The sequence below is a fragment of the Protobothrops mucrosquamatus genome, unplaced genomic scaffold, assembly GCF_001527695.2.
Source record: "Protobothrops mucrosquamatus isolate PMUCROS unplaced genomic scaffold, P.Mucros_1.0 scaffold2, whole genome shotgun sequence".
NCBI classification, from domain to species: domain Eukaryota; kingdom Metazoa; phylum Chordata; class Lepidosauria; order Squamata; family Viperidae; genus Protobothrops; species Protobothrops mucrosquamatus.
The window spans coordinates 1,987,392-2,005,710 of NW_015386389.1; the positions used below are offsets into that span (position 1 = coordinate 1,987,392).

The 18,319-nt window shown below is 39.7% G+C and overlaps 1 protein-coding gene across 1 annotated transcript in view; it reads left to right on the top strand.

Moving 5' to 3' along the window:
* MYCBP2 (MYC binding protein 2) overlaps window positions 1–18,319 on the top strand; it is a 145,303-nt gene that overhangs the window by 48,011 nt on the left and 78,973 nt on the right. Inside the window, 12 exon segments of the mRNA XM_029287366.1 lie at window positions 820–945; window positions 1,044–1,171; window positions 2,180–2,271; window positions 4,038–4,172; window positions 4,255–4,338; window positions 5,401–5,497; window positions 6,797–6,989; window positions 8,334–8,608; window positions 9,934–10,155; window positions 11,353–11,544; window positions 13,237–13,443; window positions 16,652–16,783. Of these exon segments, the coding sequence (XP_029143199.1) occupies window positions 820–945; window positions 1,044–1,171; window positions 2,180–2,271; window positions 4,038–4,172; window positions 4,255–4,338; window positions 5,401–5,497; window positions 6,797–6,989; window positions 8,334–8,608; window positions 9,934–10,155; window positions 11,353–11,544; window positions 13,237–13,443; window positions 16,652–16,783 (1,883 nt within the window).

The following is an 18,319-nucleotide window of genomic DNA, read 5'->3' on the forward strand; positions in this document are numbered from 1 at the left end:
GGCCTAGGGTAATTTTTAAGAGGGGTTTTTAGAGGGGTTTTTAATAATATTTTAAATTAGACAAGTTAAATATTTCATTTTAATTAATTTTAAATTTTGTGATGTTATTGGTGTTTTTAATTGATTGTCAGCCGCCCTGAGTCCGCAAGGAGAAGGGCGGGATATAAATTCGAACAATAAATAAATAAATAAATAAATTGGCTCTTTTATGACTCGTGAACTTCAACTCCCAGAATTCTTGAGTCAGGAATTCTGGGAGTTGAAGTCCACGAGTCATAAAAGAGCCAAGGTTGCCCACCCCTGGGCCATATACTGACTGTGTGATGGCGAACACATGACTGAGAGAGAGAGATGCCTTCAGCTTTAGTTGCAAAGTTATTTTCAGCACTGTCATACTAGTTATTTTCATGAGGCTGTCAGTAAGCGAGATTGACCTGTATTAGATTTTTTTTTAAAGGCTTTTATAGTTGAAGGGCTTGGAACATGTCTTGAAACATTGAAGGGCTGCGCTGTCAGATATTAAACAGTGTTTCCTTTTGATAAATTTGATAAGTTAAGTCAGCATGCAAAATGCTAAACTGGACAAATTCTAATCCTACAGGTACAGCTGTAGAGTACAAATAATTCGCGGTGTGTTTTATATTCCTTGGGTGTTTTTTTTAGATAGAAAGCCAGATTTACTGCCTTATCTCGCTCTCCAAGCCGTAATGAACTCCAAACCACAGCCCATAATAATTATCCTTTGTAATCGTATTAATACTGGTCCATTTGGATGGATACGATCCAACTCTTATTCATCCTTTCCCTTTATTTTGAAAGGTTGTCTTGACACATTGGCAGCCATGCAGGACTTAAAAATGGGTGTGATGAACACAGAAGAGGAGAGTCACGCGGTGATGAAAGTCTACTCCAAGGAAGACTACAGCATTGTCAACAGATTTGAAAGTAACCCTCTGTTTCTTAGCTGCTGATCCTCCCCCTCCCACCTTGCCAGGAACCCCTGTGGACAGTTGTGCGATCACCTGCTTTCTTTTTTTCCTTAGGTCATGGCGGAGGGTGGGGTTACTCAGCCCACTCCGTTGAAGCCATTCGCTTTTGTGCGGATACTGACCTCTTGCTTGGTGGCCTGGGCCTTTTTGGTGGCAGAGGAGAGTACACCGCTAAAATAAAGGTAGGGGAAAGGAGCTGTGTTCAAATCTGAATGGCTTTGATCAGGCAGCACTTGAAATATCAGGAGGGAGTGAAGCTTGCTTTTCTGGAAACAAATATGAAAATAATTGTGAAAATAATAAGAAATACGCAATTCATGTTTGATTTTTCTCAGATGTTTGTTTCCTTCTCTTCCCTGAAGCCTATTTCTTATTACAAGTTGTCATAAAGGTGGCCTTTATTATTCTTATAAAAGAATAATAAAGGCCAGACACTATAGTTGTCCTATAGTGGCACGTATCTAAAATAGGGGGTGTTAAAATAACTGAACCCCTATAAACCGCCAAATTTTTATTGATATTAAAAATTATTAATTTCTAAAATCATCACACTGAGTTTTGGCAAGGCTAGTTTATCAGGCTTCATCAAAAACAGCCCTTGTAGGTATTGTGGTGATGTGTATAAACCGAATAGTCTGTCATTTATTTCATCCAACGCTTTCAAAACTTTGGATTATGTATTGCTTAAGAAATAGTCAGGCTATACCCTCCCCATTCTGTTATGTGCTAAAATGAATGATTTGTTGAGAACAGTTGCACCAGAATATTTCTCCTGGACCCAATTAAAACTCTAGCAACATAGAGTTGGGAGTGTTGACTTTAGAAAATGCCAAACGGGGTGTTTGATTTGAAGTTTCAGAATGGCTAAGTTTTGTTCTAAAATTGGAACATATTCTCAGAGGGCATGAGGGTGTTTGATGCTTATAAGACTGAAACCTCTTTATTTACCTCCCAGCCTTTACCTACCTGAGGCTGCCTTGGGGTTTCTGAAGCGGTAGCCGTTGCTTTCCGTACTAGCTCATTCCCACTTGCTCAGTTTCTCTGAGTGTTTTCTCAGGCTGCCTCCTTGGCTCCTATTGAATCCTGCACAATTAGATTTGCCCAAGAGAGAGACAAGGGTGAGGGATAAGAAAAGAGCGGCCTCCCAGCCCAGCCAGAAGGTAAAACTGTTGAAGGCTTCTCTTTTTTAGCTGTTTGAATTGGGGCCAGATGGAGGTGACCATGAGACGGATGGGGACCTTCTTGCTGAAACAGATGTCCTGGCGTATGACTGTGCTGCAAGGTGAGTGGAATTTTCAAAAACGAATCACTTCTCTTAACCTGAGTTTTTAATTTTCAGTTTAAAAAGGAAGAGTGTCATGGTTCCGACAGATGAAACTCTTCAAAAGGACTTCGAGGCATAGTTTTACCTTAAAGAATCTTTTATTCGAGTAGCATAATATCGACACTTACATAATCGAAGCCAAAAACTGAATTCCCCTCCCCTGGGCACATAATATCAAAGCACAATTCCCTCCTCCAATTAACAGTCATAAATCACATTCCCCAATTAGCTTAAAGCACGGGCTTCCTCTCCAGCTCTCCAGCCCGCCAATTCTTTATCAGCTCTGGGCTCAATAACCTTGATTCTCATGCTATGTTTAGTGTTGTTATGTCTAACTAGACTCTCATTCACATCACCCCTCCCAGCATCATCTAACTCTAAAAGCGAAAAGAAAAAGATGGCTACGTTTCCATCTGTTGTCAATGCAAAAAGCATCCAGATTAAGGATGGGCAATAAACAAAAAGAACCAGCCCAATCATATCGCTCCATTAACAAACGTTCCGAAACCTTGCATTGTTCTGGGAGTGGCTGCTTCTATATGCTTATTGTTTGATATATAAAACTTGTCACTTTTTATGAACATATAATTAAAATTAATTTAATATGATAATAAGTCTATTCTAGTAATCTCTTTATTTTGAGAAATTTTTAAAAAATTGCCCGGAGGAAACCGAGCCAATGTTTATTCTGCTCCTTATATAAAAATCTTTCTCAAGCAAAATAGAAAACTGACATGTTTAAAAATTCTGAACAAGTAAGGATTTGTAACTAAATTGAAAGATGCCTTTTTATATATATAATTTTTATTAAGGATTTTTATGACAATAGAAAAATCGTCTTATCTGTCTTATTTGTCTCTTATCTATAGCAAATCCATAAAGCATCAACTTTTCAGTCCTGGTGTCAGCAGAATGACCATTAAGAGTTATCAAAAATTACAACGGATCTTATTTTAACTTTGATCAAATAAACGAACTTTATATATCTTCCTTTTACTTCTAACAGTTTTTTGTTATACTTTTTATTGAACTTTACAACTACAAGGATAAAAAACTAATGCAAACCGAAAAGAATATAAAAAATAAAAAATACAGAGAAAAAGAAAAAAATATAATTTAAAAAAATGCTCTTCCCTCCCTCTTTCCAGATAGTAATTTCAGTAACTTATCACCTCCTCTGGTACTTCAATAAAATACCTCTTCTTCCCATATCTCATCTCTTATCCATAAATTATAAAACCTCATCATTCAATTCTAATTAATTACCAGAGTACCAGAAATAATAACACATCTATTTTAACCTCAGTAAATAAACCAGTTTATATTCCTTTTCTTTAGGTGTCACTTCCAGAGTCACTTCTTGGGAGATGGGGGGGCTATATAAACTTGATATTTTTTTTAAAAAAAAATCCTGCAGCCCAAAGCAACAGTCAAATGGAGTTGAACTAGATGCTATATCACAGGGGTCTTCAAACCTGGCCCTTTTTTGACTTGTGTTCTTCAACTCCCAGAATTCCTCCGCCAGTGTGCCTGGCTGAGGAATTCTGGGAGTTGAAGTCCACAAGTCATAAAAGGGCCAAGTTTGAAGATCCCTGTCTTAAATCTAACAAACAAAATGGAGGCTGTCTGAGGAATTCTGGGAGTTGAAGTCCACAAGTCATAAAAGGGCCAGGTTTGAAGACCCCTGCTATATCAGATGCCAGTTTTCCTTGATGTTTTCTCAGGGAAAAGTACGCGATGATGTTTGACGAACCTGTCCTCCTGCAAGCCAGTTGGTGGTATGTCGCCTGGGCCCGGGTTTCTGGCCCCAGCAGCGACTGTGGCTCCCACGGGCAAGCCTCCATTACTACGGATGATGGGTAAGTTTTCCTTCTCCTTCCCCTTGGCATCTCTGAGACAGAGGGAGCGTTCCCGGCCTCTAAATCCGTTTTCCTCTTGCAGGATTGTCTTCCAGTTTAAAAGTTCAAAGAAATCAAACAACGGCACAGATGTGAACGCAGGACAGATCCCTCAACTCTTATACAGGTAATACTATATTTTGCTTTTCCTCTCTAAGCAGCCATTTGAACCAAAAGTTTAATGTGACAGTCAATAATAAGGGTTGTACATTTTCACAGCAGCAGTTTCTTATTTTAATTGGAGTTTTCTGGCTCTATAAATTGTCCTCCATAATGAACATTTAGTAATTATTTAGCCAATATTGTTTTGTTCCAGGGAAGGTCTACTTTTTTATATATGTAAATATTTTATTACATTTTATGCAGGTAGGGAAAGGATAGGGTCAGTACGGGTATGGGAAGGGGTGGGAATAAGGGATTCGGGAAAGGGTAAGGGTAGGTACAGTAATGGGGTAACCCCCAACAATAATCCCATGCTATAAATATTGAGTAAACATAGTTTATATAATACTAAACAATTATAATAAGTAAAGTTGACTATAATCATATAACTAAAAATTAATAAATAAATACAGTTCCTCTAAGTAGATAACCATAATTAATAAAATATCAACTAATTCTAATTATCACCACTAATATTTAAAATCACTAGTAATAACGATGTTATTAACATAGAAAATAAAGCTTAGTTAAAAACCTATCATTTATTCTATTTAATTTCAAGCTCTTTTCTCATTCTATCGTATTTCTAACCATTGATAAAAATTTTCCCAAGTTTTAAAATAAATTGAATCTTCTTTCTCTTTCATCTCCAAGGTTAATCAATCCATTTCTGCACATTCTAAAATTTTGGTAATTATAGTCTGATCAGGTCTACTTTTATGTTTGTGGGCAACTCCTCCTCCTCCTCCTCCTCCTCCTCTTCCTCCTCCTCCTCCTCCTCTTCCCTATCCTTCTTCAAGGCAATCAAGCTGTTTGAACAGATATATTTTCTTCTTACAACTTTTGAGCTGCTACTTCTGAGAAATAACAGCTGGCCAGGCAGTCTTGTCAGCTTCCTGTCTCCAATAAATGCAGCTCGTTGATCAAAAACTGTGCCGTGCAAGAAGCAACATGGCGCATGAGTTTGTGTCCCCCCAAACCTGTAGGATGCATCGCCGTTATCTCTTCTTTTTGATTTTCCTTCTAGGCTGCCAACCAGTGATGGAAGCGCCTCCAAAGGCAAGCAGCAAACCAGCGAGCCAGTGCACATTTTAAAGCGATCTTTTGCAAGAACCGTTTCCGTGGTGAGTATCCATGCTTAATCAAATTAATGGTACTGGCTAGCGAAGAATGGTTTATTGCCTATTTTAAGTCCTTGACTTGCAACATTTAGTGACCATTCAAAGTTAACAACAGCCCGGGGAAAAAAAGTAACTTATGACCATTTTTCACCCATGGTCACCTGATCAAAATTCGGATGCTTGGCACCTGGTTGCAGCTTCCCGGAGTTACGTGATCCACTTTTGTAACCTTCTGACAAACAAAAGCCAATGGGGAAGCCAGATTCACTTAACAACCACGTTACTACCTTAACAACCGCAGTGATTCACTTAACAACTGTGGCAAGGAAGTTTGTAAAACGGGGCAAAAGTCACTCGATCAATGTTTTGCTGAACAACATACATTTTGGGCTCAGTTGTGGTTGTAAGTCGAGGACTATCTTGTACAAAATAAAAAAAGGGACATGCCCATTGAACCCTTGACTTTTTTAAAACCAGAAGTGTGCATTCATTCTTAAGTAAACTTACGTCAATGGCATTTTATCCCAGCAGTGGCTGAAGAAACACAGTAGTTGAACATAAAATTTATTATCCTTTATGTTGCATGTGCTTTGCTCATAATATCTAGAAGGCAGAAGTTTAGGTGGCCTTTGGGCACAGAGATCATTCTGCAGCGTTGATTCATTTTGACAAAAGAGAGCAAAGGCATATTTCTCATCTTCTCTCATTTTGACTTTCTGAAGGAAGGATATAGCTCCCTCTTTCCAAGGTATCCTTGTAACCCTCAGGATTAGGTAAATCCTTTTTAGAAAAACAATGAGAGGTGAAATTCTGGAAAGGTAAATTCTGCACGCATATCCATTTTCTACAGTTGTATCAGTTTAGCAAGGAAAATTAATGTATCTGGAGAAGGAGGAGGAGGTACCATCTGCAGTTCTACTGTTCCTTCATAGCTGGGTTAAAAGCACTCTTGAATTTGTTGTGGTTGAATTGAAGTCCAAAGTAAAAATATTTTCATGGGAGGGCGTGGGGGAAGGAAGAAGCTTCCTGACCATCATCTTCCAGCATTTCCAAAGCATTTGTCAGCTTTTCTGTCCCATCCTCCTATCTTAAACAGGTGTTTAGTTAAAGGAATTGAAGATGGATAACGGCAATTGGGTTTGACCACCTTTTCAGGTTTTGCTTAAAAGAAGCATTATGTCCCCTGGAACGTTCCTATACTTCTGTCCTTGGGATCTCCTACTGCCCATTTTGAGAGCCATGGATGAATGAATCCTCCTTATTGAGCCCTGCTTTGTTTTCCTTATGATTCCTTTGGGACAGGAGTGCTTTGAGTCACTGCTGAGTATCCTTCATTGGAGCTGGACAACCTTAGTCTTAGGCGTGGAAGAACTTCGAGGATTGAAGGGGTTCCAGTACACGGCCACCCTTCTGGATTTGGAAAGGCTGCGATTTGTCGGCACTTGCTGCTTGAGGTTGCTGCGTGTCTACACCTGTGAAATTTATCCTGTTTCAGGTGAGATGCTTTTTTTTTACTATTTTGAATGCACTTGCTGCCTAATGAGACCTAGGGGGGTCTCTTTTTAGAAAAAACGAGTTTATGGTTGAACAATTCGATTTCATCTTAGCCAGACAAGAGGTGAACAAGACTACTAGTTCTACTTCCAGTCTTTTCTCCTGTAGCAAAGGCAAAGAAAACAGGAAATGGCCTGTGAAATAAATATGTTTTCCCTGCTTTGGAATAAGGTAGGATATTAAACCCGCCTTAGTAGTTGACTTATTGCATGCTTTTGCCATGTTTGGCTTTGTTGTGATTCCGTGCCAGCCAGTGGACCCGGCAGCTGAGTCCAGGGAATCAGAGGAGGAGGAGAAGGGGCCTGGAGAGCCATCAGAGTTGGAGGAAGGCTCTGATGAGCTCCAAGATTATAGTCTGACGAGGAGCCTGGCCCCTCCACTCGTGCTCAGGCTGAGACCCAGCTGTGCTGGGAAGCTGAGTCAGACTCTGAGGACTCACAACTGGAAGACATCATAGATGCTCGCAAATGCAGACAGGCAACAAGAGCAGGACAGGCAACGAGCAGGATAGAGGGAGGCAATGGGGTGACTCCAAGGGCGAAGGAGAAGGCATTGAGAAGCCATGCCTTGAGGCTGCATAATAAAAAGGGAAGGTATGGGTGGTGCTGGTTGCTGAAGGAATGGAATCATGTTCTGTTGGTTGCTCAAGTTTCATGGAATCATGTTCTGTTTGCCTTGCCTGTGAACAATTCTCTGTTTGAATCGTGTTCTGTTTGCCTTTGCTTTTGGGACTTTTTGCAGGTCTATACATAATAATAAAAAGGGGTTTGTTTTTCCTGCATTTCCAGCCTACTTGTTAAAAGAGGGGTTTGTCCTTGTGAGTTAACAAGGACTCACATAGGCTAGGACAGAACAGACTTCCTCTTTTGGACAAAGTGGAAAGCTTTGATTAATGGAAGGTAACTGTCTCTTTGACCTACCCAAAAAGAAGAATATATGACCCCAAAGACTCACTGTTATTCTGATTTAGTTACCTTCAGTTGTATCCTTGTCCAAACAATTTTTTTTCTGTGAGTCATCACTAAACCTCTTGATTACCGATAAAGGAGAATATTTGTAGCTCAGGGTTGAAATGAGGAGTCCTTAGGTGGTCTCTGAGCTTGGTTGTTTTCTTACAGACGTTGCATTATCCAAACTAGGTAACATCATCAGTGCACTAATGATGTTACCGAGTTTGGGTAATGAAACATCTGCAAGAAAACAACCAAGCTCAAAGAGCACCTAAGAACCCCCTCAAACCTCTTGACTGCTTTCCTGGTGTCACTTTTGTTACTGCTCTTTGCAGCCACTGCCAAAGCTGTTGTCGAAGAAAGCAGCAGGCTTGCAGACTGCATTGGGAAGACGAGAACCCTGCTGAGAAAAATCTTGTCGGAAGGAGTCGATCATTGCATGATCAAGCTGGACAATGACCCTCAAGGCTACCTCACTCAGCCCCTGAGCCTGTTGGAAGCTGCCCTCCAGGAATGCCACAATACCTTCACCGCCTGCTTTCACTCTTTCTATCCCACGCCGGCCTTGCAGTGGGCTTGCCTCTGTGATTTACTCAACTGCTTGGATCAGGTACTAAAAATCTCTTCTGAAATGATGCTCTGAAAAGATCTACTCATTTTCCAAAACCACTGAATCGCGTCCGTCTATCAGATGGAGCCCAAATAGGCAGATTTCCGCCGTCGTTGCTTCCTCTGTGCGGATTGAAACAGAACACATTGCTGTTCTCAGTCCCAGTTGCCCATTGCTCCTTCGTCCTTTGAAGGGCTGAGTTTCCATTTTTACAAAGTCCAATAACTCTTAAATGAGGCAGAAGGGACAGAGAAGAGAAAGAATGAAAGAGTCTCCTCCACCGTCTCCTCCTCCATGTCAGTGTCCTTACCAACCCCTCGTTCCCACAGAAAACAAGCGGTAGACGTCAAGGTGGCTGGCAAAAATCGGAACAATCTGACCAGCGTTTAATCACAGCGAACAGAGTTAGCGCCTTACATACAGTCTTCCCCACCAGCTCCACCCCCCCATCCACCTAGCCAGCATCCGGTGGCTAATGTTAAGAACAGCGACGCAGGCCTCTGGCTCTCTTCTCTGTTCAACTGCTCTAGTTCACATTGCCAGGTGACGCTCCTGCGCCGATCAGCTGCTTGTCGGATGCGCGGCTGCTCAGCCGTTCAGCGGCTCCGCCTTTGGCCACAGTTCAGGTAGGACCGCCCCTGGCTTCTCCCTGGGCGTCGTCCTTGCCGCTAGCCTCCACTGGCCTCTTCCCTAATGCCTCCCCACTGGCTTCCTCCCGGCGGACGTCTTTGCTGCTGTTCTCCTCCCTGGCGCCTTCCCGCGCCGAACAGCTGTCTGGCGGCCAAGCCGCGGGCCTCCTCCCCGGTATCGTCGTCTCCCTCCGCCCCCCCCATCAGTGTCGATCCCACGGGGCTTGACACTCCAATTGTGCTTTCTTCTTAGTTTATCTTCCCCATTGCTTCTCCCAGCACTATTTGTGTTCCAGTGCCACCTTCGGCTTGCCTCTTGTCGCTCTTGTTCATCCCTTCTTCTTACTGTCCCTTCCCGGACAGAATAACAGATTAACAGAGGCAAGGGATCTTGGAGGTCTTCTAAACCAACCCCCTGCTCAAGCAGGGAACCCTACACCATTTCAAACAAGTGACTGTCCAGTCTCTTCTTAAAATCCTCCAGAGTTGGAGTATCCACAATCTCTGGAGGCAAGTTGTTCCACTGACTAATTGTCCTCACTGTCAAGACATGTTGCTTTCTCCATTTTGCCACCGAGCTTTCCCAAGCTGTGTTTGGCATAGCACGATTTGTGCAAGATACAGCGGAGCAGAATTCCTTCTGTTTTTAGCCGGAAGCCGCTCATTTTGTTCCCACCTGCTCTTTTTTTCCCCCAGGACATCCAGGAAGCCAACTTCAAGACTTCAAGCAGTCGGCTGCTGGCAGCTGTGATGTCAGCACTGTGCCACACCTCTGTGAAGCTCACTTCTATCTTCCCTATTGCTTATGATGGAGAAGCCTTGCTGTGTTCAGGAATAAAACAGGCCAATACTGAGAATGACTCCGCGCTGGCCCATCGTTTTCCTCTTCTGGTAGCACACATGGAAAAACTAAGTCAGGTATGTCTTTGCTACAGAAATGCTCCGGCAGGGCCAACACAAGTCGCATTAGATCCTCACAATTCTTAATCGGAGATGAATAGGCTGAGCCCGAGGGAGGGGGTCAAATGCGTCATCAGTCTGGAGTTCCTTCATGCCCACAAGAGATCTACACTAGTGGCCAAAATTGTGGAAACTTTTTAGGGAAAGTGTATTGATTGCTAATAACACCACTTTTGTGGGGGGAGTAGTACCATAAAATTATATATCAATGGAAAGATAATTTAATCAAGAATGTAATGCAACATAGTTTGGAATTCTGGGAGTTGAAGTCCACGAGTCATAAAAGAGCCAAGGTTGCCTACCCCTGGCCTAGGCACTGCAAAAAAAAATATATCTCTGATAAATACATATACTCTTGTGACTTTAATAACAGAATATTCATGGGTGAGCTCAGAGAGATAAGTTTGCAGAGAAGCTCTTACCAAGAAAAACATCAGCTACTGCCCTATCTATACGTCAACTCCAAAATTTAAACTCATGTGACCTCAAGGTATACCATTCCCTCCAGAGTTGATCATCCCTTCTTATTTAACATTGGTAACCTGCTGTGATTATTATTACTTTATTTTTGTGGGTATGAGCAGGGGGTGTCAAAAAAGATGGTAGCCATGACCATATGATTAAAATCCTGCCCCTAAATGATGTCATCCATCGCATGTGTGATGCACCTAAAATGAGGTGCATCATTTCCATTGTGGTGGATGACACCTTGACCTGTTCGACACCTTTTTCCCTCCCCCATGTCTCCAGTGAGCAAGTACACATACCTACATAGTAAGCAGATGTTTAGTTCTACTGCTCAGGTCATAATTTACATGTGTCCTAAAACCTCATAGTTTAGAGTTTGACTTCTGAATACATTCAGTCCAGAATGGTGTTACATTATGGATCATTTTATTAGAATAACAGAGTTGGAAGGAACTTTGGAGGTCATCTAGTCCAATCCCCTGCTCAAGCAGGGAACCCTATACCATTTCAGACGAATGGCTGTCCAATATCTTCTTAAAAACTTCCAGTGTTGGAGCATTCACAACTTTTGGAGGGAAACTGTTCCACTGGTTGATTGTTCTCACTGTCAGGAAATTTCTCCTTAGTTCTTGGTTGCTTCTCTCCTTGATTAGTTTTTATCCAAAGAATCTTTGGTTCTTTCTCCAGAGTGAAGAAAATATCTCTGGGATGACAAGTTTTCGTGAGGTCCTTGAGAAAATGTTGGTGATTGTGGTGTTACCTGTCAGGAATAGCCTTAGACGTGAAAATGAGCTGTTCTCTGCACATCTGGTTTCGAATACCTGTGGATTACTTGCAAGTATTGTGAGCGAGCTCACAGCTTCTGCACTGGGGTCTGAGGTAATAAGGCTCACTAACTCTAACCTAACTTTTTTTTTTTATACACATTTCATTGGTTTTTTTAATTTTTACATCAAAGTGCTGAGGAAAACACCGTGGTGAAAGGGTAATCAATCATAACAAAACAAGTCATATATATATAACTAAAATTAATACCTTAAAAAAATTCCCTCCTCTATTTCCTCACATGATATAACAAATTTAGTTTAATCTATTTCTTCTTAAATTATCAATCCACAGAATCATCCCTACAATTGCATCTACAAAAATCACTCCTGCTTTTAAGCTCCACTAATTTCAATTAAAATATTCCAATTAATCTTAAACAAAGATATTAATAAAATTTTGGGTATCCCTTCTACAACACACATATAATTCCAAGAATAACATTCTAATATTTTCACATATATTCCATCTCTTAATTTAATACATCATTAATTAATACCCTTTCTTCTCTTATCATAGATCTCTCTAATTCTTCTGCTATTACAAAATAGTTTTCTATATAAACAGAGTAAAAAAAAAACAAAAAAAGAATAATTTCGACCTGTTAAGTAAAATATAACTCTCAACCAAATTAACTATCGTATCTAAGACAAACGTATTATTACACCCATTATTATCTTACTGCTTTCATTTACTCAATTAGCTTGTCAAATCAACTCTAACCTAACTTTTTATTTACTTTTATTCATTCATTCATTCATTAAATTTATTTGCTACCTGTCTCACTGTGGGGCTATTCTAGGCGGCTTGCAAGAATAAAAATGGAAAAATGAAAATAAGTTTAAACATAACAGTAGTAAAGTAATGGAACAATAGAATAAACAGTGAAGTGTTTTCTTCTTTGTTGCATAAATTCCACAATCTGGCCCTCCGTTGTTCGTGAAATTTATTGAGATGACGGCTATAAACACATAATTCTAGCATATTATTTTTTTCAGGGTCTGCTAAGGGAGCTGCAGAAAAACTACTGTGTATATTCCCATATTAAATGCAAATACTATTTTCTTAAGATGATTTTACTTTCTTCTTCTTCTTCTTGTGCCATATCCATTATCGGACATTGGCGATCATGTTCGCGATCCTGTTTTTATCAGCAGCCGCACGAAAAAGTGCTGCTGAGTTTTGTCCAAACCAGTCCCTTAGATTTTGAAGCCATGATGTTCTTCTTCTGCCTGGACCTCGTTTGCCTTCAATCTTTCCTTGGAGGATTAAATGGAGTATGACATATTTTTCTGGGTGTCGCATCACATGTCCGAAATATTCTAATTTTCGTTTTTTAATTGTTTTGATGATTTCCCTTGGCTTTCCCAGGCGGCTTATCGCCTCCTCAATTCTGATCTTGTCAACCCAGCTTATACGTAACAGCTACCTGTAAATCCACATTTCAAATGCTTCTAGTCTCTTCAGGTGGCCTTCTGTCAGAGACCAACTCTCTACTCCATAGAGCAGGATAGAAAAAATATAACATCTGATTTTACTTTGGCTTACTTTATTCCAGAAATAAAACACTTCAGGTTTGGTTGTGTTTTGCCAGGACATTTTAAACTGAGGGATTATCAGTTTCCAGGAGTAACTGGAAAAATGCCTGACTGCGTTAACTCCCTTCATTGTTATGCCAGAAGCATAACCCTACCTCAAATCGTTTGCCGTCAAATCCTGTCTTCATTTTGACTGTCTTCTCTCCAGGCCGACGGACTCAGCTCTCTGCATTCTATCAAGTCCAGCCCAAACCGATTTACAAAAACCAGCCAGGGCAGGAGCTGGAACACTGGGAACGGCTCCCCCGATGCCATCTGCTTCTCTGTGGACAAAGTGGGAGTCATCGTCGTTGGGTTCTCGGTTTACGGCGGAGGCGGGATCCACGAATATGAACTAGAAGTCCTGGTGGATGATGTACGTATTATGCACAGAACGCATCAATAACCCAGCTTTTTTCTGTGAAAACCTCATTCAGGATCAGATGGCTGATGTTGCCTTTGCTCTTAAAACTGGGGTGAAAATATTTGAATTGCAGTAGAGGTAGTCCTTGTTTTACGACCACAGTGGAGCCCAACATTTTCATTGCTAAGTGAGTTAAGCTGTTAAGTGAGTTTTGCCTCATTTTACAACCTTAAGTGAGTTTTGCCTCATTTTACAACCTTTCTTGCCACTGTTGTTAAGCGAAGGACTAAAATTAAGTTAGTTAAAATGGTTGTTAAATGAATCTGGCTCCCCCATTGACTTTGCTTCTCAGAATTTTGCAAAAGGTGATTATTACGTGATTTCCCGGGACACTGCAATCATCATAAATATGAGTCAATTGCCAAGCATTTCAATTATGATCATGTGGCCGTGGGGGATGCTGCAACGGTTGTGAACATGAAAAACAGACACTTTTTTCAGTGTCGTAATTTGGAACGGTCAGTAAAGGAATTCTTTACTGCTTGTGTCACATCCTTCCTTTTTCTCTGTTTGTTAAGCCAGTCTGCTGACCTGCAGTATTTGGGAACCTGAACTGTGGCATGAAATGGTGGATTGGTTTACATTGAATATATATCTAGGCAGGCTGGGGAAGTTGAAGGAGAGGCAGCCCTTTGCCTTGGAAGAACTAAGGCTCAGGACTCGGGGTGACCAAGCTGAAAATGATCTGGATCGGGATGACTCCTTGCCTAATGATTGCACTGGTGGATTCACTTCATAGAAGGCAACAGGGACTGCTGGAACTGTCGGCGCTAAAAGGGTGGTCACAGGTTGTTTCGCTTAATGACTACTTTGCTTAGTGACGGGAGTTGCCAGTCCCAATTAAGCTTGTTAAATTTAAGGGTTACCCATAAGAGAAAAATACATAAAGAAAAAGCAAGATAGTAAAAAAGTGGAGAAAAGAAACGAGTCAGAAAAAATAAGTGACTTTCGACCTTCCTTTCAGTGGTTATAAAACAAACTCACGGTTCCTCCTCCTTCCTAAGGATCACAAAAATTCCTTCAGCCTCTTGTTCAGTTCTTTCCCACAATTTATTTCTCCACTGGGTTTTTCAGTTTTTCTCCATTGTTGCGCGTAAAATCTTGCGGAAGTTACCATATATAAAATCAACCATCCATTTTCTAATTGACTATCCATAGGTCCTAATAAAAAGAATTCTGGTTTCTTCTCAATATTAATTTTTTTAAATTCTTTGTATAATTATGTGTATTTATATCCTCTTTTTTTTTTTCTTTTGCTCTTTCACAAGTCTGCCACGAATGGTAAAACGTCCCTTACATTTTTTTTTTTACATTTTCAGTATTGACTAGAAGTAACTTTATATATTTTTAGATAGAATTCTCTAGAATTCTATGCCAACGATGCATCATTTTGTAAAAATTCTCTCTTAAATTATAACGCAATGCGGAATTCATCCCTTCGACCCATATTTTGTCCCATCGATTTAACATTCTTAGCCCAATTTGTTGTGCAATTCTCAAGTTGTTCCTCTTCTGTTTCAAATCTCAGCAAAAGTTGTATACATTTTTGCAATCACATGTTCATCAATTATAGCAAGCTTCTTAGAAATCAAAACATATCTATTCTTGAGAAAGAATGATCAATGTCTGTTGGAATGAATTCTAGCCACTATGCACTGCATGAAGGCCTCTTCTGCATGTTTCCAACCAATATGATCTTGAGCTTTCTTTTGCCAATTGGGTCCACCATACTTGTTGATGTTGTTAATCCATCTTGTTTTAGGTCTCTTTTGTGGACACTTTTTATCAAGTGGGATCCCTTCTATGACTGCCTTGGTCCATCTGCCATCAGTTCTTCTTGCTTTGTGACCATTTCAATTCTTTTACTCTCATGATGATATTGTATACTTTTGTTTATTCTCTAATCCATGTGCAGGTCTTTCTATCTTGTCCTGTGATGCCAGGCATGGATCTTTCCATGACTCTTAGTGCCACTTAGTTTTTGTATTGATTGTGAGGTTAAGTGCCCATGTTTCACTGGCATATGTTAGAGCAGGTGGCATACACTGATGGAAAACTTTGCAGACATAGGGAGAAGTTGTTCTTGAAAATTACACTTAGCTTACCAAATGTCTGCCAACCACATTTAACATGCCATTCAATTTCCTTTATTGTATCTCCTTCCATCGAGATCCATTGGCCAAAGTATATGTAGTGATCTATTACGTCTAGTTCTTCTCCAGATATATATATTTTTTTCTTTAGTGGATTTATTAAACATAACCTGGCTCTTTTTCAGGTTTATTTTTAAGGCAAATGGTTTTCCTGCTTTGTGCAGCTCTTGTATGTGTCTTTATATCTCTTTTGGGTCTTGTGAGAAGAGAACAACATCATCTGCAAATCTTACGTGATTTAAATAGGCGCCATTGATTTTTATTCCTTGTGTGTGTGTGTGTGTGTGTATACATATATACATACAAACATACATACATACATACAGGTAGATATATACCATTGAGCCATGGTGGTGCAGTGGTTAGAATGGAGAATTGCAGGCTAATTCTGCCCACTGCCAGCAGTTCGAATATCATCAGTTCAAAGTTGACACAGATTTCCATCCTTCTGAGGTTCATTCATTCATTCATTCATTCATTCATTCTCTGGAATCACAATTTGTATGTCTCTATGTATGTGGAGATAGGCACTCTGTACTCCCTAGTATGCAGAGGTATGCTTGCCTGCCTTGTTTACACTCAGATATTATGGAGTACATTTGTTGAGGAACAAAAATACAGCTGATGAGTTTCAGTAGGATGATAAGTTCAGACAGTTTATTGAATTGGGGTGTGGTTTTTGTTCTCCCTCGTGTTCTTTGCTGGGAATCAGCACCGTCTTCCTTTCATATAGATATAACAAATCTATTTCATGCCTTTCTGTGTGTATTGATGTGTGTGCATATGTGTTTGTGAAGGGGAGGAGGAAATTGTTAATCCATAGGAGCATTTTTAGCACCTGCACTGAATTTACCATATCGTGGACTTGTGTGGCAGCCTTGACACTTTAAGCTAGTTTTTTTTAAAAAAGCATATGCTTGTAGGGCAGATGTTCTCAGTTTTTTACTGTTCATTTGTATTATTGTTATTAACGCTATAGCTGCATTAAAATGATCTTTTAAATTTAGAGTGATCATACAGGAGATTCAACTCATTCCCATAGATGGACATCTCTAGAATTAGTTAAAGGAACATATACCACAGACGATTCCCCAAGTGAGATGGCGGAAATTAAACTTGACAAAGTCGTTCCCCTGAAGGTAAATGTATTTTCCTGTGAAAATCCAAAATCTCTTGAAGACCAACACAACACCTAGCAAGTTAATTTCTGGTTTTACTTCTGATCAGTCAAAGCAGTCGTGGGAAACTTAATTCCTTTAGGGCAATGTTGTTCTTTCTTTGTTTAAGGTCCAGGGAATGTGGTTGGGAGCATAACAATAAAATGGATATGGTGGCCCAAAATTAATACTACATCTTTTGGTTTAGAGAATTATGCAAAATAGATGTGTTCAATGACTATCTATTTTAAGTATGACATAGTTTCAGACAACTCTACCGAGTCTCCATGACCAAAAGTTGGTATCATAACCCCCAGGGATCTGGGAGGGATGCCTTTTTGGGCCTGCCCCATGTTTATTTTATTGTTTTATTGGTTGATTGATTGATTAGATTTATATAGCCGCCCATCTCAGCAAATGACTTTGGGCAACTCACAATTCAAAACATACATTACAATTAGAATTTTAAAAACATTTTAAAACAATAAAAATAAAAAAGTAAAAAAGCATTACAATGGTAAAAAAAAACCCCAAAACATTAAACCACCTAAGTCGAAGTACATACCGAAGCAAGATATCTGGCCTGTTAACAATATAACCAGGAGGCGAGGCCCTTGGCATATGTAGCGGCCCAGGCTCGGGAGCATAGCCAGATTTTTAGAGTTTTATAGAAAGCTAACAGGGTTGGGCCCATTCTGATCTCTGAAAAGAGGTTGTTTCACAGAACAGCAGAAAACAGATGTAATTCAAGGATTTGTCTGCCTCGTGATAAATGGATTAATAATGGTGTTTCAGCAAGAATAACGCTGTAATGATTGACATTTAGAATAGCTCCTTTTCATATTTTAAAAACACACATGCTAGCTTTGTCCCAAAGGTGCTTTTTCACGAGGCAACTGGACTTTCTTGTTTTTCTTTTTTTATAAAATTTTTTATTATTTTGAATTAAACAACAAATACAAATGATGCATCTACAAACACCACAAAAGAAAAAAAAAAATTTACTCAAAATATTTCCTTTTTTTTCAAAAAATTTTTTTTAATTGTTTTCAACATTAAAAAAAACACATCACAAATACATCACAATTGAAAAAAAACCCCCCCACCCCCCACCCGGACTTCCCAAACCTAATCCCAGGATACTATTCGACTAAAAGTAACCTTGTATTAATATCCCTAACTCCACAAAGTATTATTCTACATAAGTAGGTGAAATATATATATATATATAAAGAAAATTTTTTTTATCTAAAAACCTAACTTATATTCCACCAATCTATGCTTATTTTGAATATAAACAATCCATCTTCTCCATATTAATAAAAATTGTTCATTTGAGTGATCCTTCAAATAAGCCGAAATCTTTGCCATTTCAGCAAGATGCGAAACCTTCACTCTCCAGTCCTCTATTGTAGGTAAAACTTTACTCTTCCAGTTTTGAGCTATCAGCAAACGGGCAGCAGTTAAACAATACAACATCAAATTCGTTTCTTTTACGTCCAAATTATGTGTGATACC